Source organism: Dermochelys coriacea, chromosome 26 (assembly GCF_009764565.3).
Source record: "Dermochelys coriacea isolate rDerCor1 chromosome 26, rDerCor1.pri.v4, whole genome shotgun sequence".
Taxonomy (NCBI): Eukaryota; Metazoa; Chordata; order Testudines; family Dermochelyidae; genus Dermochelys; species Dermochelys coriacea.
In genome coordinates, this window is record NC_050093.1 from 12369442 (window position 1) to 12390455 (window position 21014).

At 43.5% G+C, this 21014-nt stretch overlaps 1 protein-coding gene and 1 long non-coding RNA gene across 2 annotated transcripts in view; one reads left to right on the forward strand and one right to left on the reverse strand.

Moving 5' to 3' along the window:
- The window catches only part of LOC119848813, a 187076-nt gene that overhangs the window by 152352 nt on the left and 13710 nt on the right, over nt 1–21014 (forward strand). The gene's annotated exons all lie outside the window — the stretch shown is intronic.
- The window catches only part of TACR1 (tachykinin receptor 1), a 97837-nt gene that overhangs the window by 47058 nt on the left and 29765 nt on the right, over nt 1–21014 (reverse strand). Inside the window, exon 2 of the mRNA XM_038385054.2 lies at nt 9335–9529. Coding sequence (XP_038240982.1) covers nt 9335–9529 — 195 coding nt within the window. The remainder of the gene's footprint in view (nt 1–9334; nt 9530–21014) is intronic.

Below are 21014 nucleotides of genomic sequence, written 5' to 3' on the forward strand. Positions count from 1 at the left end.
AGCTCCTTTGTGTGGACACTATTCTGGAAAGAGATTTTATTCCGGAATAATCACTCTGCTATCAAAGTGAAGTAATTATTCCAGAATAAAATGACGATTATTCTGAAGTAGTGTCCACAAGGGGAGCTATTCCGGGATAGCTACAGCAGAATAATTATTATGGAACAGCTATGCTGGTCAATTTCTCCATGTAGACAAGTCCCAAGATATTTCCTTGATTGCTTCCTTTTAAACAGTACTCCATCGTTTCGCCCCCAGAAGACAGACTATTGTACACTCGTGCATGTCCTATGCTGATAATTGAAGTTGAGTGGGGAGGGAGAAAGGAAGTGTGTGTGCGTGACCTTGGGCCTAGTTGGATAAGATCACCTCGCTGTAAACTGATATCCAAAGTGGCTACCATGCGAGGAATTGAGGCAGACTGGAGACAGTGCTCTGTTACTCTAAAGTCTCTGGCAGAGATTAGCTCACGTGGGGTATTTATATTTGGACACCTCTCTGCAGAGAGATTATCAAAGAATTCACTGTGCATTGTTACTTCTCAACTTGGACACAGAGTCACAAGTGCAAGAGCAAAGCATGTGCTTTTTCTGTCATGCTGACATGTGTGGAAAGATTCATAGATTATAAGGCCAGAAAGGACCATTGTGATCATCTAGTCTGACCTCCTGTATAAACACAGGTCATAGAACTTCCCTCAGTTCCTGTTTTGAACTTGAATTTATAATTTAGAAAAACATCAGTCTCGGTTTTTAGAAATGTCTACCACAAACCCTTGGTAAATTGTTCTAATGGTTAATTACTCTAACTGTTAAAAATTTGCACCTTATTGCTAGTCTGAATTTGTCTAGCTTCAATTTCCAGCCATTGGATCTTGTTTACTTTTCTCTGCTAGATTGAAGAGCCCTTTATTATCAAATTTCTGTTCCCCATATAGGAACTTCTCGACTATGATCAAATCACCCTTTAACCTTCTCTTTGCTAAGCTAAGCAGATGGAACTCCTTGAATCTATCATAAATCAGGTTTTCCAAGCCTTTAATTGTTCTCATGGCTGCCCCTGAACTCTCTCCAATTAACATCCTTCTTGAATTGTGGACACCAGAACTGGCTCCAGTAGTAATCGCACCAATGCCAAAGAAAGAGGTAATATACCTCCTCTGCTCCCCTGCTTATACAACCAAAGATTGCATTAGCCCCTTTGGTCACCGTGTTGCACTGGGGGCGAATGTTTGGTTGATTATCCGCTAGAGCCCCTGTTTTTTTTTTCAGAGTCAGTGCTTCCCAGGAGAGAGTCCCCTCTCCTGTAATTATAGCATAGATTCTTTGCTTCTAGGTGTATGCCCTGTATTAAAACAACACACTGTGCAGCATCTCTCACCATGCATTAGAAAGAGCAACAGAATCAATCATGCACCAAGAGGCATAAAATCCTAATTCATTTCAGACAGGCACCTATATTTTGGGGTTTATCTAAGTCTCTGGACCTTTGAGACTTCCCTGATCCTCTAATACCATGGTTTTCAAATGTATTTGATTGCTCTCCCCCCAGCCCTTCTTTGTGTCTGTAGTAGTTCACCTTCCCCGGGCACACAGCCAGCAGCCACCACTCTGGGTTGCCCAGCTCTGAAGGCAGAGTGGAGAGCGGCAGCTGCTGGCTAGGCACCTAGTTCTGAAGGCAGCGCTGCTGCCAGCAGCAGTGGAGAAGTAGAGTGGCATGGTATGGCAATGCCACACTTACTTCTCTGCTGGTGATGCTACCCTCAGAGCTGGGCACCCAGACAGCAGTCATTGCTCTCCAGCCACCCAGCTCTGAATGAGCGCAGTAAGTTGTTTTTTTTCCACCCTTCCCTAACGCATCTCGCGCAACCTCCCCAGACTGTATTCTACCATGTACCCCAGTTTGAGAACCTCTGCTCTATTACCTACACTGTGATTATTAAAAAGGGAGTGGAATGTCGAGCAAGCAGTATCCAAGGCTGCTACTGCCTTGTCCCCCTTCCTAACAGCAGTCAATGGACCTTTGCCTGTGTAACGGAAGTCAGGATTTCATCCCAGCTGTAACCTGTGGAAGTGCTTCATTTCATCAAAGGCAAAGGATACATGGAGAAATGAGGCTGCTCAGAGTCCAGGCTCCCTTACTCTGGGTATTTATTAATGCAAGAAATAATCTGTTCGTGATCTGGTGATTAAGGCCCCCCAAGCTGTTAACAAGTATTGGATCCTCACTCTGCCTCCAAGCTGAGTCTAAAGATTTAGGTTAATGACCTGCCAAATTCTGAAAACCCATTGGTTTAATTAGACTACAGTGCATGCTCCTGAACAAAGTAACAGCCAGCTATGTGCCGCCTGCCAATGTCAGTCACTGAAACTGTACGACAGGCTGGAGGTGAATATGGCAGTGTTTCATGGGAAGTTGATCTTTGCTTTCACTTTCTTCCTCCCACCCACCTCAGATGAATTTGTGATCAGAGCCTGAGCTCCTCTACTTCGCATGAAGAGTGTTTCGTGTGGGCAGTGGCAGGGCAAGCTTCCCTGCAGAGAGAACCCAGGCCTGACAATAGTGGGGGTGAGGGCAACCAGCTTCAGCAGTGTTCATGTCCGTACAAGCCAAGCATCAAATCTTGCGGGGAGGGACATGATCCCACCTGCCCCCCACGCATTGCCTCTGCTTCCCTTCATGATTCCATGCCAGGGATACTGTGTATTTCGGCTGGGTTTTTGAAAGGAGCCTAAAGGGTTTGGGAACCTCACTGCCTTAGGCTCTCTTGACGTATCAGGGCCATAATTCCGTGAAGTGAAGTCACCAAATATTCCCCAATTCCAGCAAGTCTTCACAGAGCTATCCCACCCTACCTTTTTTTTTTTTAATGTAGGCCATAATTACAAGATAGGTACAAAGGATAGAGTCCGCTATTATCTGTCAAGATACAACCACAGCATGAGAAGTTACAACACGCCAAAGACTACCCAGAACTTCCCATCCAGCATGTTATGGATAACGTACCCAACAACGCCTGAAATTGCATCTACCATTCCAAAACAAGCACATTATTACTGACCCACCAAGCCTCCCTACCGGTTTCGACCCACCACACAGACTTGGACTGTGTTGAGCTGGGTCTGAATAAGCCATGGAAGATGCGGCTACTTGATACACAAGTGGAAGATCAAAGATTCTATGGCGAGATCACCCAAACCATCAAACACATCAACACAATGCCCCAAATATGGATCCAAAAGTGAATTGGATGATATCCCCAACGTGCCAGAGGAAGCCTTGAAATGGCTTGTGGCCCTACAACTGTCTCTAGAGAATGTTGCTCTGCAGATGCCATAGCACGTGTGTGAGAGAGAGACACCCTGCGTATCATCCTGTATTTGCTATCAAGATGTTGACTCCCACCTCTCTTCAGCCCACAATGCCAGCCTCCCTTGCCCATGTGTTACACCTCCCTGCTTTCTCCCATGCTGCCCCTCACGCCTGGGAGGAGTTCCCTATAAACCTCCTCGTTATCCCCCTGCAAACCCCTCCTTAAAACTCTTCTTTGGTATGACACCTACAAAAAGCTTCACGAAGGTTAGGAAGCTGAGGTGGTGAGCCCACTGCCTATCAGGCTGATCAGCATTATTTCCTTGTGCTTCCATGTCTATCCTATTGTCTCCTGTTGTCTTTTGTCTTGTACTTAGATCAGAAGTTGTAGGGACAAGGGGCCGTCTTTTTGTTCGGCGTTTGTACTGCACCTAGCACAATGGGGTCCTGGTCCATGACTACAGCTCCTAGGTGCTTCGGTAATATGAATAATTAACAAGCTGTGATGTTGTTGTCGTTATCCATTATGTAACCAAATTCTGCTGCAGCAGGTAGAGCCAAAGCTGGTATAACTGTGAATAGCTGTGCTTGGGATTTCAGAGCATTTTCATCTTAGCATTGGCTAATTTTATCATGAAAAGCGTAATTAACATTCTCCTCCTTAGAAACTTGTTTGCTGCTCACCAGCGTCATAAGAATTGCCCAGGGCCTCTGAGCCAGTGTGTTGTCACTGTAACTAACAAAATGCAATTAGGGGATGAAATGCAGGAGGCACATTGAGCCTTCCGGTTGACAGACTGACGAGAACAAATTTCCCAGTCTCTGGCACTTGGAGCGAGACACATTGTCTCTCTTTATAGAACCATGACCAGATAAATTCACCTATTTGTAGTACTTGTTTGTGACTTGTAGAGCAGAAAGAATGTAGCTAAGGAAATATTGAGAGCTATGCTTAATTTATTTTTCTGCATGAATTGTATGCTGAGGCCACATGTGCTTCCAGCCATCCAAGACAATCCAGCCAAAAGCTTCATGGCTTCCCCAAATTTTTCTTTGTCACAAATCCATCGATTATGATGTGTAAGGAGCTGCATGTGTAATGCGATCAATGCAATGGCAATAATATAGATACATTCGCTCATATCGCACATCAATAGATTAATCTGCCTCACAGTGACACTTTTCAAAGGATTCAATCCATGAACTAGCATGAGATAGTGTTGTCAAGTAGATAGGGCACTGGGCTGGGAGTCGGGAGATCTGGGTTCTAGTCCCAGTTCTGCCACTAACCTTCTGTGTAACCTTGGGCAAGTCCCTTTGCCCCCCACCCATTCCATTTTGTCTATTTAAACTACAAGCTCTCTCAGCAATGACTGTCTCGCTATGTATTTGCACAGTGCCTAGCACAAGGGGCCTAAGTCAGGACTCTAGGTGCATAAATACAAATATTAAATAATACTAATTATCTGAACCTCCCGATGTTTGAAGTTCCCCAGTCACTATAATTGACTAGATCATCTCTACTATGAATTTTGGGCCATTACCTGTCTCTGATTCGGGGCGCTGCATCAAGATCTGATACCCTTTAAATAGCTCTTAGAGAAATATTTGCTTTGGCTTCAACCAGTCTGATAATGAGTTTAGCAGCCTGAACCCTAGCTGATCATTCCTCTGGGTTTTAGATCACTAGTGTCTTTTCGAACTCGTGACATTTCACTCACCCTCTGATTAAGCTTCTACAGAAAGGAAGTGAAACAACCAACCTCCCTGAAACCAGAGGTGCAAAACAAAGACGGCTGTAGTGCTTTCAAAGCAGTGGGGTCACCCAGGATCTTGAAATGCTAGAAATAATTAGAAGGAATCTCAGTGGGAGAAAAATATATGCATGCTAGATAAACTCCTACCAGGTCTTTCATCTGCCAGTCTTGCTCAGGCTTTATAATATACACATAGAGAGAGAGCATCTGGGTGATTCGATGTTGGTGTTTGTTTCTTGGCATGAGTTTGGGATGGTTATATTACTCATTCACAAGTGGCTTAAGTGAAAATTAAAGAGGCATTTTGGAGCTCTTGGTGTGACCCAGTGGCTAAAAGAGTTAATATGATCCTGACGTGTATAAAAAGGGGAATCTCAAGTAGGAGCAGAGAGGTTATTTTACCTTTGTATTTGGCACTGGTACGGCTGCTGCTGGAATCCTGTGTCCAGTTCTGGAGTCCACAATTCAAGGAGGTTGGTAAATTGGAGAGGGTTCAGAGAAGACCCAGAGAATGGTTAAAGAAAACATCCCTTATAGTGATAGACTCAAAGAGCTCAAGCTATTTTGCTTAACAAAAAGAAGGTTAAGGGGTGACTTGATTCATCTACTACAAGCTACTTGTTGAATAAGTATTTAATAATGGGTTCTTCAATCTAGCAGGGGAAGGTCTAACACAATCCAATGGCTGGGAAGTTGAAGCTAAGCAAATTCACATGGGAAATAGGGTGTACATTTTTAACAGTGAGAGTAATTAACCATTGGAACAATTTACCAAGGGTCGTGGTGGATTCTCCATCATTGACAACTTTTTAAATCAAGATTGGATGATTTTCTAAAATCTCTGCTCTAGGAATTAGTTGGAGGAAGTTCTCTGGCCTGTGTTAGACACATAGATCAGAGGTTCTCAATCAGGGATCTGGGGCCTACTGGGGGGCCATGAGCAGGTTTCAGGGGGTCCACCAAAATAAACCAAAGAACAGGGCCAGTGTTAGACTTGCTCGGGCCCAAGTCAAAAAGCCAAAGTCCGAGCCCCACTGAGGGCTGAAAGCCAGAGCAACTTAGCTCTATGGTGTGGGGCCCTAGGCAATTGCCCTGCTTGCTACCACCTAACACGTGGCTTTTAATCTACTGGATATGCAGAAAAAAGTTGTTGTGTCACAGGTGAGCCATGGCATTTTTTAGCATGTTGTGGGGGCCTCAGAAAGAAAAAGGTTGAGAACCCCTGGACTGGATTATCACAATGGTCCCTTCTGACTTTGAGTCTGACCCTCTTCAAGATTGGCCCCAAGGATGGGGCAACATAAGGCTAAAGGGCTGATTTGTACTAATTAGGGCTGGGTTGATGGTTTAGAAATAGATTGGTCAATCCTTAAGGAAAATTCCTACAGAAGTTTATGTAGGGAGCCATCTCCTTTCTCTTACCCATGCTGGAGAATTTAAAAGAGAATCCTATCCCTGTTATAAAATTTTAGAAGATGGTTCAAAATGCCCTTAGGAAGGATTTCATTCGCTATTGAATTCAATAGGATTTTCAGAGTCGTTTTTAATATAAACTTATTGGCTTCCTCCACAGGATTTTTGTTTTATAAGCAAAGCATGTTTGACCCGGCTGTTCTAGTGTCCTATGAATCTGAATTTCTGTGAGCTTAGGTTCAGCAGGTCTTAAACCCTGCATGGCAAGGTCATAATAGCATTCTGGAGGAGCCCATACACCCCTAAGGAGCATATCTGCATTACAAGATAAGAGAGGGTCAGGTATAATGGAGAAATGGCTGCTGTTGGCACATAATCATGGACATAAGCGCTGGAAAGGATCTTTTCAGTCAGCGATTCCATCCCTCCCAGCCAACGCAGAGCTATTCTGTACAGCACTGTACGGTTTTAGGAGCTTTGCCAAGTTTGCATGGCCGCCTTTGTTAGGCTTTTCCACAGGCTAACATTCCTCATGACATGGAAGTATTTCCTTTTCCTAACTTTGTGCCATTACTCCTAGCTTTCCACCCTTGGCCCATCCTCGCCAATTTTTCTACTGCCTCAGTATTTACTTGGAGATAGTTCTCATGCCCCTTTCAGTCATTGCTTAGCCAAGCCATCCGTACCAAACTCTTTTCATCTCTCCTCCTTAAATCCAAACCCTTAATCATTTTAGTTACTTGTCCCTGAATTTCCTCCATTTTGTCAGCGCCCTTCTGATGTAGCTCCATTTTGCCATTTCCTTCCAGAATTGTACTCACTCTATGAAGCATTTTAAGACACAGTTCACATGAAAGGTGCCATACAAAATAAAGAAAAAGAGTACTTGTGGCACCTTAGAGACTAACAAATTTATTTGAGAATAAGCTTTTGTGAGCTACAGCTCACTTCATCGGATGCATTCAGTGGAAAATACAGTGGGGAGATTTATATACACAGAGAACATGAAACAATGGGTGTTACCATACACACTGTAACCTGAGTGATCAGGTAAGGTGAGCTATTACCAGCAGGAGAGTGGAGCGGGGGGGGGGGGGGGGGGGACACACCTTTTGTAGTGGTAATCAAGGTGGGCCATTTCCAGCAGTTAACAAGAACATCTGAGGAACGGTGGGGGGGGAGGAGGGGAGAATAAGCATGGGGAAATAGTTTTACTTTGTTTAATGACCCATCCACTCCCAGTCGCTATTCAAGCCTAAGTTAATTGTATCCAGTTTGCAAATTAATTCCAATTCAGCAGTCTCTCGTTGGAGTCTGTTTTTGAAGTTTTTTTGTTGAAGTATTGCCACTTTTAGGTCTGTAATCGAGTGACCAGAGAGACTGAAGTGTTCTCCAACTGGTTTTTGAATGTTATAATTCCTGACGTCTGATTTGTGTCCATTTATTCTTTTACATAGAGACTGTCCAGTTTGACCAATGTACATGGCAGAGGGGCATTGCTGACACACGATGCATATATCACATTGGTAGATGTGCAGGTGAACAAGCCTCTGATATTGCGGCTCATGTGATTTTTTTGTTTTGAAACAACTTTTTGTTTCAAAAGTTATTTTTATAACTTATAATATAATGTAAAATAATATAACATTCCAAAAAATCTAAATAAAAATGAAAATTTTCAATTAACCCAAAACAATTTTTAAAAAATCATGTCATGGATACTTTGAAATTTGAGGTCTCTGTTCTGAATCAGAACAAAAGCAGATTTAAAAAATGGGGAATTTCTCTGCAAAATGGAAATTTACAATTCCTGCATAACACTACTGCATTGCACATTGGTGTAATGAGCCAAATTTGTCTTTGGTGTAGGTCTGGAATTAGAGCAAGGATAAGTGTGGCCCAATTAGTTCAGTAGAGATAAAATACATTACCAGCAACAGCATCTTCATCATGATCAGCCAATATGACTTTCTTTTGCATTCAAGCCTGGTCAATACTTGTATGGAAGGCCTTCAGAGAAAACAACCTATTGTTCTGTACTGACCTCATTTCCCCCTCTCCTATTCAACTGCCTAAGAAGGGGTACATGAGAGAGAATATTTAAAAGCTCTTGACCTTAAGTGTATGTACCTTGTCTGAAACAGATAATAATAAATCTATTGTTGTATAAAGTAAACATACAATGGATGCAGTACCATGGGATTTTGTAGGGTTTACTTACATCCTTTCTAGAATTAAAAAAAGAAAATTGGTAACTACTTGTACACTCATATGCTGAGTTGTAAATGGCATTGGATGCTTTTGTTAGATCAGAGGCTGCATGGTCTAGTGGCTAAGGCGCTAAATGCAGAGCCAAGAGCCCTGAGTTTTGTTCATGGCTCCACCACGTTGTGTCCGGGGCAATTCCCCTCAGTTCTCTGTGCCGGTTTCCTCAACTGGGGATAATGATAACCTCCTTTAAGTGCTCTGAGATTCTCAAGTGAAGGAAGGGCTATAGTGTATAAGGGCTAAAATATTACCATGATACTGAATCTTGCTTCAGGGGCTCAGCAAACTTAGGAGCGGGAAGACATTTTCGTCATGGAATATAATAGTGGGAATATTTGTATGGGAAGGTAGGAACCCTCCCACAGCACTGAGTAGGTAGCATACATTGAAATCAGATGGGTGTATCCCACCAAACAAAATGTCCTGTGATTGCCAGGAGCCTGCACCCCTTCCCATCTTTCCCCACCTGCTTCTGTGTCTGTGTATATTTCACACAGTTTTTTCCCTCTATAGAATGCATCCTTTCTATGCTGTGTAGCCTCCCCTCTGCCTTGCTTTTCACTGTAGGAAAAGGAAAGACTTACGTTTTTTCATATGCCCTGGTGTCATGCTCCGGCCATTCCAGCAGACACACCACCCTGTTGGGAAGCTCTGCTGTCATAGAGTAATAACCCTGCGGGAATGCCAGCAATAAAGCCAGGAACCAAATAATGCCGATGACGACCCTGGTGGCTGTGGCTGACAATCTGGGTTGCAATGGGTGGATAATAGCCATGTACCTGTAACAGAGAGAGAGAGAGAGAGCAGGGCTTTAAAAATGTAGCAACACAATGTGGAACGTAAAAGACATGGATTCTTCTTCAATGAGACTGTTAACATAGTAAAGGATCTTCTCCATGGGATTGCAGGTAGCAGAATCTGGCAGAACAAGAATAGCTGAGATCTGTTTATTTTGTAATGATCTCTGTTCATGGGGTTTGAACGAATGACCTGCAACGTTAAAGCACCATTTGAGCTAAAGTACTATCTCTGTTATCCTCTATATAGACCAGGCAGCAGAGGGAGGATGCAACACACACATACACCCATGTTAGACAACCCCTCCCCCCCCCCCCAAAAAAAGTACTGCTTTTTGGCTTGTTTGATAGTGATTTGGTGGCATAAAGCTGGTGGTTTCTCAATTAACTGGTATCTTCTCAAGTCTTTTTTTCAAACTCCTCCTTTAATAGCTCTTTATCATTTTGGGGAGGCTCTTTCCCATGGAAGTGCATAGAGCTTGATTTCCCTATCTAGTTCTAGCCAGTTTGGTATGAAGAATGATTTGCAGAAGTTCTTTGCATCATTTTGAGTGAGAAATAAATGTGACAACCACCACAATACATTCATAAATCGGAACAGAGGGGAAATTCAACAAATGGTGCGCCCAGCACTACATCCGACCTGTACAAAGTGATTGCTTAATCCAGTTCCTAACGGACAAGTATCCATAGTTCTCTTTCCAACTGGTGCTAATGAATAATCTCAGGAGAGAGACGAAGGGATGAATCTGTAGGTACTTTAAGGCCCCCATCAATGTAATATTGGAGCATCTAATAATTTCTATCCACACTGCATCTCTGTGAAGTAGGAATGTGGTGTTTATCCTCATTGTACAGATAGTGAACTGAGGCACAGAGACACCATTGTGAGAAGGAGCCAGATTTTAAAAGGTATTGAGATACCTAACTCCCATTTAAATCAATGGCTGTGCAATAATTAAATATCTTTAACAAGTCAGACCTAGGGCATGCAGGAAGACTATGGCAAAGCTGGGAATTGAACCAACAATGTCTGACTTATAGCCTGTTGCCTTAATCACCGGACCATCCTTCCTCTTTGAATGCCCCCAGGGGAATAGGAATGAGGTAACCCTCTCAGCCCTTCCTGTGGCTGCAGTTCATAGGCATGGGTTACAGATATCACTGACAATTTTGAGGTGTCTCCCAGGGTAAGTAAGTAATAACCACATGGTTTTCCTCAGTGGATTCATGCTGCAAGGAATTTGGGGGTGGGGGGTGAATAGTCTGAATGCTGCTGATCTGGCAGTTTTTCCTTGTTCATTTCCCTTACTTCCTTTGTCATGGTGAGTATATAATTGCATGCAAATTATTTTATTATATAGTGTTAATTCCTTTTCCTGACTTCAGGTATGCAATTTTTGTCAAGCCCAAACCTCAGTGCATCTGATACTTTCGCCATACAAAAAGAGGGGTTATTTTGTGCCTAAACCCACAATAGTAATTTGTCTGCTGAGCTAGTCAAGCATGTGTTCCTGTTAAATGTGGTGCTAAATTGCAGCCAAAGCCATTACTCCTTTCTGTGTCAGAAAACCTCTGTTACTTGTGTGTATATTTTGTAATCAACATTAATACTTCTAGGCAGGTTGCAATTTCCCAGAGTTTTGTTCCAGGAACTTGCTGATTATTTATTTTTTCTTTAGAATAAAGCCAAATAGGAGGAAAGGGGGGAAATCCATAGATCTCGTAGATCTGTTGGTGGTTTTCTTTAAATAATTACAATGATAAATAATTTCATAAGAGTAGGGATAATTTCATAAGAGCATTTCAAAAAGCAGGGATAATATGCGAAAGGGCTTATCACTGGTAAAGATAAATAATATTGAAGGAAAAAATAGTGTCTCTGCTAGCTGCCCTGAAGTAGCAGATGCTGATGCTTGCAGGATAGCTTCCGGTTGGAGGAGAAATCAGTGATGTGGTGTCTGAGTGTATTGTTAATGCAACTGTTTATTTACGCAATATACACCAGTCCTTGAACAGAAGTAGTCACAAACAGCATGCAGGCAATCCTTTTTTCAGGAATCTCAGCCAAAACATGAATGTCCACTTCCTAAGGGCAAGAATTGACTCTGGTTAGAGAGATTAAGGCAGAGAGCAATCTCTCTGTTTGCCACAGCTCCCTTGAAATGGAACATCATCACAAAACAATAGTGCAACATTTCTTCAAAAGCTGATCAGTGCGTGTAGGCTGAGGGAAAGAATTTGTAAAACTGTGTGTAATGGTGCCACTGGTGACACCAGCCATAACAGGAAATACTGTATAAAGCTGTGGATATTACTATGACGTCTTATAGGGCAGTCATTCTCAACCTTTCCAGACTACTGTATCCCTTTCAGGAGTCTGATTTTTGTCTTGTAAACCCCAAGTTTCACCTCACTTAAAAACTACTTGCTTACAAAACCAGACACAAAAATACAAGTGTCACAGCACACTATTACTGAAAAATTGCTCACTCTCTCATTTTTACCATATAATTACAATATTTATATTCCAATTGATTGATTTATTTTGTACTTACATTTCAGTGTATAGTATACAGAGCAGTATAAACAAGTCATTATATGAAATTTTAATGTGTACTGACTTTGCTAATACTTTTATTGTAGCTGCTGGCTGTAAAACTAGACATATCTAAATGAGTTGACAATACCCCCTGGAAGACCTCTGGTTGAGAACCACTTTTATAGAGGGTGAATGTCTAAAATGAGAGTGAAGGGGAATCTTTTAGATCATGTGATCTGTTTTCTCAAATGCAATGAAAAAGGTAAAGTTTCAGTTACGTGTTGCAAAATGAGAAAGCTCTGGGAAAGGAAAAAGTGGCATTAAGGCTAGAATGGGGTTTAGGAGACTCAGATTCAAATCCTGGCTCTGCCACAGATTCCCCCATGTGATCTTGGGTAAATCACTTAACTTCTCTGTCTTAGTTTCTCATCCATGAAAAAGAGAAAAAAAAATTGTCCTGTCTATTTAGAGTGTAATCTCTTTGGGGCACAGACTGTCCCTTGGAAATGTTAGTCCACTGCCCAGCTGTTGTGCCTGGTCTTGGTTAGTGATATTGTAATACAACTAACTGTAGTACATAAGGCAGGCTGCTTTTACTACGACAAAAACGGAGGGTGAAATGCATCTCTCTGAAATCTGGTTTTGTAACGCAGATGTTAGCCAGCCATTTTGGAAGGATTAATTGGAAATGGCAAAAATTCCCGCTTGCCTCAAGTGCTTGGGAAAAATGTCATTTTCTGGCCGCAGGAAACTGACTCTTGGCTTCAGCATGCGTACTGGTGCATATGACGTCTCATACTTGGAGAATGAAAGACAAATGCAGAGGAGTCTCCCCATCTGTACATCCAGTAACTCTGTACTATGCCAGATTTCTGCTTCCTGCCACTTCACTTGCCTACAAAGTAGCTCTTTTATATCACAAGTCAAATGGAAATATTTCTGCAGCTCAGCGTGGGCTTTTAAACCCTCCCAGAATAAAATGGGAGATAGGCACGATCTCTATTTTCTATATTATGGATCCTGAGTTGCCTTGAATCTCTCAAGCTACTAAGCAGCCTTAGGAGAAGCTACTGTCTCCGTAGGAATTCATGAGTTATGTGGAAGAGACGGGCTGATCAATGTAAAACAGGAAGTTTATTAAACAACACACGTCTTGACTGGTCGGAAGCTCAACTTCTGCATCCCAGGCTGAGCCAAAGTCCCCTCTTCTCCTGTGGCGCTGCCCCAATGCCTACAATGGAATCACAGTAGCATAACCAAGAGGCGAACGTGGCCCTTCCTATTCACGGCTTCAGTGACACCTTGGGCAAAGTTACCTTCTATTCGCAAAAAGAAAAGGAGGACTTGTGGCACCTTAGAGACTAACGCATTTATTTGAGCATAAGCTTTCATGAGCTACAGCTCACTGCATCGGATGTTGTTCTGGCCATTTTAAGGCTGCAATGTTTATCTCTTCACCCCATTCTCCTTTGTTTTTGGTTTTCCTCCCTATGGGATTGGGATTTAGAATAGCTCAAAGTTTCAAGGTTTCCTTTTCTTTATTCTGCCCTTGTGTTCGTGCCTCACATGCACTCCCAGGCTGCATCTGTGTTACTATTTGTATTTATTTGTATCACAGCTACTAGGCAGCCCCTGCCCCACGGAGCTTACAGTACAGTCCTCGTCTCTCTGAGGACTGGATGTGTTCTCTTTCAAAGCCCTTGTTCAACATTTACGTTTCCCAAAGGGGGGAGGAAGTGTTATTAGAGAGAAAAAAGAAGCACTCCCTCCTTGGTGGTCCATGAGCTCCCCTGTAAAATGGACCTGGCAGCATTTTACAGCAGAGACAGGCTCAAGCCATAACACTTGGATCCAGACTTTGAACACCCCAAATTTGGAGGCGTATTCAGATCTGGAGTTTGGGGTCAGGCCTTTCTGAAGATGGGACCATTCTTCACCCTCTGTGTATGAAGTCAAGTTGTGATGCAAATGCCTCCCCTTTCTCCCCCCCTCCCTCCACCCCAAAATTGGATCTAGGAGTTTGCCTTGAGCTCACCTCGAGTTTGCGGTAATGACTCAAAACATTAGTGCTTACTATATGGTGGCTACCTTTAAGTCTATTAGCAAGAGGGCTGTCGTGTTTTAATGGACTGAAATGAGTTGTGACCCCAATGCATGGTAGCACATGCTATGTCTGAGATGGCTTAGCACTGGTCTCCTTTGTAAACTCATTTAGGGCTTGACGCAGCAAGGTCCTGAGCATATCTTTTAGGTGCTGAGCACCCTCAACTCCCACTGATGTTAGAGAATCGAGGGCAGTCAGTGTCCTATAAGAACAGTCCACACCTTTGAGGACTCTGATCCTAAGACAAAATTCTGTGTTTATGAAAATGAATCCCTTGAAAGCTCGGAGAGGTAAAGAATCTCATCACAGAGGAGGAATCATGGGAAGGGGATTACACTAGAATTATTTACAGCTGCATAAATACAGGCACAGCAATGTGAGGCTTTTTGTAATAAATTCCCTGCATTACTATGTGGTCTGTCAGCCCTACTACTGCTGATCCTAGCGCTCAAGCTGACAGTCAGAGCTGAATTCTTCCAGACCATCAGCTCACAAATGCTCCGAGCTGCTGCATTTGGTGTTTGATTGGCAGGAGTTGAGTGTTCATTTGTAAAATTAAAATGGACAATGTATCGCTCTTTCACGAGAAATTGACCCGCAGCAGCGGGGGGGAAAAAAGAGAGAGTGTTATGTAGAAACATGCGGGAGACGCACCTTGCCAGCTATGTGCCTCTAACCATGGGTACCACAGAGCCTTATCAGTCTCTCTCAGCGTATCCAGCCTGATAATTATCCATCTGAAGTCTCCGTCAGCCATTTGGTACCCGAATTGAAATCTAGTTCTAAAGATGCAAGTAAGTGGAACTTCCCGGGCTACCCTGGGGAGAATATTTAACAATCTAATGAATCTCACTGGGAAGGAATTTTTCCACCTACATAGCTGAAATGTTCCTTTTCTTATTTTCACCTCATTATTCCTAGCTTTGTTTGCTGGGGCCACTCCAAAAGAATTCCTCTTCCTTCTGGATGCCTTTTGAATTCTTGTTGACAGTTACGACCCTCTGTCGTCAGCCAGCCAACCTACACTATACATTATTCCCAGTCCTTGTTGTGGCCATTAATTCGGAGTGTCTCAGTTTTTATGGCAGCAGCTTGAGACACCGGAGGCTTGATTTGCAAGAGGGCCAAACTCCTGAAGTTGACAGGAGCCACCGGTTCTCCGCACCTCTGAAAATTAGGGCCATGGTGGCTCAAGCTGGACACCTAAAATTGAGGCAGCCAAAATCAGTAGCCACTTTTGAAAATTTGGACCCTAGGATTCTGTTTTCAGCTACATGCAGGGGAGGAGGTATTTTTTAAGGCACTGTAAACAAGTTGGACACCGCCTGTGTGCCCCCTCATGACTGGGGTGCCTCTACCTTGCCCCACACTTTATTCTCTCTTTTCTAGGCCCTTTTACCCAGACTTCACATGTGTTGCTCATCCAAACAACGCCCTTATTGGGGTCTGGGTTGACTCAAATAAAACAAACTCCACAGGGAAAACTCCATCCCAACAATCTGTTCCAGGGCCTGGCTCTTACCTCAGAGCCTGGATGAGAGGAAAAGTCTCGTTATCAGTTCTTAAGAGGTGCCCTGCTCTGGGGTTGGGCTTGCAGCAGCCCGGCTCAGGGCTGACTACTCCCTCACAGATTTCCCAGAGTCAGCACCCCTCAAGGACTGCTTCAGCTCCCTTTATAAGGAGCCAGCTGTTCAAGCTTCCTTCCCTGCCCCATGTTTCTGGCTGGCTCATACAGGCAGCTCCCTCACTCCTTCTGCTCTCTGAGTTAGTGGCCTAATTCCCCTTGACTTCCAATGTGAGTTAGGCACCTAGCTAATCTATGCCTGGGCACCTAAAGTTGGGCACTCAGAGGCCTGATTTGGAAGGATGGCAAGCATCTTCAGCTTCAATATAACAGATCCCTCCGCACTTTTGGAAAATCATAACATCAGACTGCAAGGAAGCCCCTGGGTCATCGAGTGCAGTCCCTGCTATCACAGGTAACCCCACCATTCTATCCCCTTCACAAACTTATCAAGTTCCGTCTACAGTAAGGAAGAGATTTTTCTGAAGCCATCCAAGTGATTCACTATCACAAATACCATTGACAGTCTATGGGACTGGCGCTTCGGAGTCACGGAGGCACTTCAAGAAGCTTCCCACCCTTTCGTGAACAACCTTGTCAAAAGTTTGGACTTGATTGCCCCAGCTTCTGGTTGCCCGACATGAGATGCTTTAAAGGGACCGGATTTGAGAATGGATGCTCAGCATTTTTGAAAATTGGGCCCCTTTTAGGGCCTTTGGAGTTGGCGGACAAGAATGAAGGTGCCTGCAATCCTTAGTTGCTTCTGAAAATTTAGGACTTGAGGCCCAGATCCTCAAAGGGAATTTAGGCTCCTGATTTCCATTGAAATCTATGGGAGTTAGGAGCCTGCATACCTTTGAGGGTTATCTACATACCTTTGCAAAAAGAAAAGGAGTACTTGTGGCACCTTAGGGACTAACAAATTTATTTTGAGCATAAGCTTTCATGAGCTACAGCTCACTTCATCGGATGCTGTAGCTCATGAAAGCTTATGCTCAAATAAATTTTAGTCTCTAAGGTTCCACAAGTACTCCTTTTCTTTTTGTGAATACAGACTAACACAGCTGCTACTCTGAAACCTACATACCTTTTGGTTTTCAAGCCAAAAATTTGAAACTTGGGTGCCAAAATGTAGGCATTTAAGGGTTAAGCACCTGCAGGTTTCCTAGGTTCCAAGGCCAGAAGGGACCATTATGGTCATCTAGTCTGACCTCCTCCATAAGACAGGACAGAGAACTTCCAAAGATAATTCCTAGAGCAAACGTTCCTATTGACTTTGATGCAAAAGAAGGATAATCGGCCCCTCTGAAGGTGAGGCTTTCTTCATTTAGGTGCCTAGCTATGGATTTATTGTGGGTTCATCCCAGTATGAAAATTTTGGCTTGGAGTTTGAAAATTGGGCATTTACTTCCCTTACTCAGTGCTCAAGTGCAGCTTTAAAGGATTTGAAGTCATGACGTAAAGCAGACCCATTGTTTGCTGGGCTATGCAGTTTCATTCATTAATAGTGGATTGCAATCAGACATAAATAACCGCTTTTACATCTCAAATTAACTTTCTGGCAACACACTCTAGAGAACTTTCCTTCTCCATTAAAATGCTTCACAGCTGTGAAAAGCATCCAGATGATGAAATGGACAAATAATTGTCATAATGATGAAATAAAATCCAGCCAAATGGCCTAGAGATTCCTTTAATTGTCATCAATTTGTCTATGACACTGGCTGCTGGAGTGCTCCTGATGGAGGCAAGACACCAGAATAAATGTGGCAAGTCCTACGGAGGAGGAAAAGGCACAGAGAGAATGTGAGAGACAGAGGGGAAAGAGGTATTACTGCAATACCGTATAGGCATACTGATGAGGAAAAGCAATCCAGGGAGAAGAAAGGATGGTTAGGGGATAGCTTTGGGACTTAGGAGACCCCAGATTCAGCTCCTTGCTCTGGGTAAGGACTTTAGGCCATCGCTCAGGGCTGACCTACGCTAGAAAGTTAGGTCCACCTAGCTGTGTCACTCCGGGGTGTGAAAATTCACACCCCTCAGAGACATAGTTAAGCCAATCTAAGCCCACCTATGCCTCAATGTAGACAGCACTAGGTCAATGGAAGAATTCTTCCTGGGGCCGGTTTTGTTCAACATCTTTATTAATGATCTGGATGATGATATGAATTGCACCCTCAGCAAGTTCTCAGATGACACTAAGCTGAGGGGAGAGGTAGATACACTGGAGGGTAGGGATAGGGTCCAGAGTGACCTAGACAAATTGGAGGATTGGGCCAAAAGAAATCTGATGAGATTCAACAAGGACAAGTGCAGAGTCCTACACTTACAATGAAAGAATCCCATGCACCGCTACAAGCTGGGGACCGACTGGCTAAGCAGCAGTTCTGCAGAAAAAGACCTGGGGATGACAGTGGATGAAAAGCTAGATATGAGTCAGTAGTGTGTCCTTGTTGCCAAAAAGGCTAACGACATATTGGGCTACATTAGTAGTGATTATTCCCCTCTATTTGGCACCGGTGAGGCCACATCTGGAGTACTGCATCCAGGTTTGGGCTCCCTACTACAGAAAGGATGTGGACAAATTGGAAAGCGTCCAGCGGAGGGCAATGAAAAGGATCAGGGGGCTGGGGCACATGACTTATGAGGAGAGGCTGAGGGAACTGGGGTTATTTAGTGTTCAGAAGAGAAGAGTGACGGGGGGATTTGATAGCAGCCTTGAATTACCTGAAGGGGGTTCCAAAGAGGATGGAGCTCGGCTGTTCTCAGTGGTGGCAGATGGCAGAACAAGAAGCAATGGTCTCAAGTTTCAGTGGGCATTGTCTAGGTTGGATATTAGGAAAAACTATTTCACTAGGAGGGTGGTGAAGCACTGGAATGGGTTAGCTAGGGAGGTGGTGGAATCTCCATCCTTAGAGATTTTTAAGGCCCGGCTTGACAATGCCCTGGCTGGGATGATTTAGTTGGGGTTAGTCCAGCTTTGAGCAGGGGGTTGGACTCGATGAGCTCCTTAGGTCCCTTCCAACCCTGCTATTCTATGATTCTTTGATCAACCTAGCTACCATCTCTCAGCGAGGTGGATTTATTATAGCGACAAGAACCCCAGCGGCACAGCTGTGCATCTGCACTTGTGCTACTATAACGTTTCTAGTGGGGACATACCTTAAGGCTATTACGGCCTAATCTTGTCAATGGGACTTAGGCAGCTGGGACCATAAGGGCCCGGTTTTCAAAGGTATTTAGACACCCAAGATGCAGATATGTGCTTAGGAGGACTTGCATTGCTGCCAAAGCAGGTAAGGAAACCAAACCTGCTTAGGTGAGTTTGAAAATCCAACTAGGCGCCTTCCTGTACCTTAGAAAACCTGGCCCTAAGTCACTTTTGAAAATGGAATTTAGGAGCCTACGTCAGTCAGGTGCTTTTTTTACCCTTAGCGTCTCTGAGCCTCAACAATCCATTGGAAAGAAAACTGAGATTTCCCCGCACATGAGTGTTGAGAGTATAAATACAATAAAAATAAAATAAATACAATGTTCCAATACTATGGTAATGGGGCTATGAAAGCATTTCAGTTAGATGGAAATGTCTAAACATATGATGAAATTATACCACGATTTCATATTAACATATCTTGTAATTATATAATAACTGTATCACTGTGCAGAGAACAATTATATCATTATCACCACCGTCTCTTTTTTCTTTCTTGACATGAACATTTGATGAGAAATACAAGGGGGAAAAATGTGATCCTGCAACCTCCTTAACTCCACGATAAGAGCATAGAACCAGGGCTGTCAGCTTGCGTGCGTTTGTGAGAGAAAAGTATCACATCCTCCCTACCCATGCACCAGACATGTTGGCAGGTTATGGAGCAGGACTATTGAATTTAGTAGCCAATGAGCTCATTCTTAGAGAATTGTATCCCGGAGGTAGAATTCTAGAGGGCAGCTCACAACTTCCAGAGATTAAATTCTACAGTTTTTAAAGATGCATTTCTATCGAAACATATTTGGTAGGGGGTATATAGCTTCTTCTGAAGCAATCACCTGCTCTTATGTATTAGGATATGTCTGTACTGTAATTGGGGGTGGGGGAGAGTGTTTCACCCAGGAATAGACATACCTGAGCTAGCTTTAATCTAATTCGGGTACTGATAGCACACAGGCTAGTTCCTCGAGTGATTACCCAGGGTTCCAAGCTGCTCTGGGACCAGAGATAGAGAGATTAAAGTTAACTCAGCTATGGCAGTTTGAGTTGTAATCGCAGGGTGCCTTGTATATTATAGAAGCAGGTATCTGATTTTCGCCCGCGCGGGTCTTTGCAATACAGTGTGTGAAATGCCTTGGTAAGCAGCACAGCTCTTTCTCATCTTCTCACCTAGATTCTCCTCACATCTCGTTAACCCCATTGACTTCCGTGGAGCTACTCCTGATTTACACCAATGTGAGTGGGGGGTAAACCAGGCTTTCTCTGTTTCTATATGAAAACCATTGAACTTGCCAGTAATTTTTTTTTTCCTGCAACACTCAGAGATGGGTGTGAAGCAAAATCCCAGAGCTGGACACTCCTGAACTGCAGGAAGGGAATCCAGGCTTTTATGGTTTAGGCCCATCTCTATACAGTAGTTTCCATCGCTGTGTATCTGAATGGGAATTTCCTGTCTCCTAGCCTTGCTTCTCCTTCATCTCAGCTCTGCTTTGCATAGTGCAGTTGGCAGTCCCTTCTCTTTACCAACTTTGCCCAAGCCAGAGTTTAGGGAAGACCCTCTTTGGTGACATTAGGTAGCACAAGCCTTTACTCTGGGAGTTACAGACCCAGAAAGAACCACATGGTCAGTGTGTGTCTAGCAGCCTCAATGAAAATCCCTCTGTGTATTCATAGCAAACTAAATCTGTCTCTTCTCTGACCCAAGGGGGACAACCCAGAGCCATACAAATCCTGGGCTTGCAGCTTGTTGCCATGGAATGTGCAATCGCTAGGTACATATAGATATTCACACCCTGAGTTGCCAAGAGACAGCAATTCAACATAAACAGCTCCTGGGTATGTTCTGAGTGATGTTTATTCTTCGTATTATTTCTGATTTTCAGGGTTTTGGAACACGGTGGCTCATTTTTGGAGGGGGGGATCAAAATTGGGTTTTATTGGTATTTTCAAAAATTAGTTTTTCTGGATTTCTGTTAAATCTTGTATCAGAGGGGTAGCCGTGTTAGTCTGTATCCACAGAAACAACGGGGAGTACGGTGGCACCTT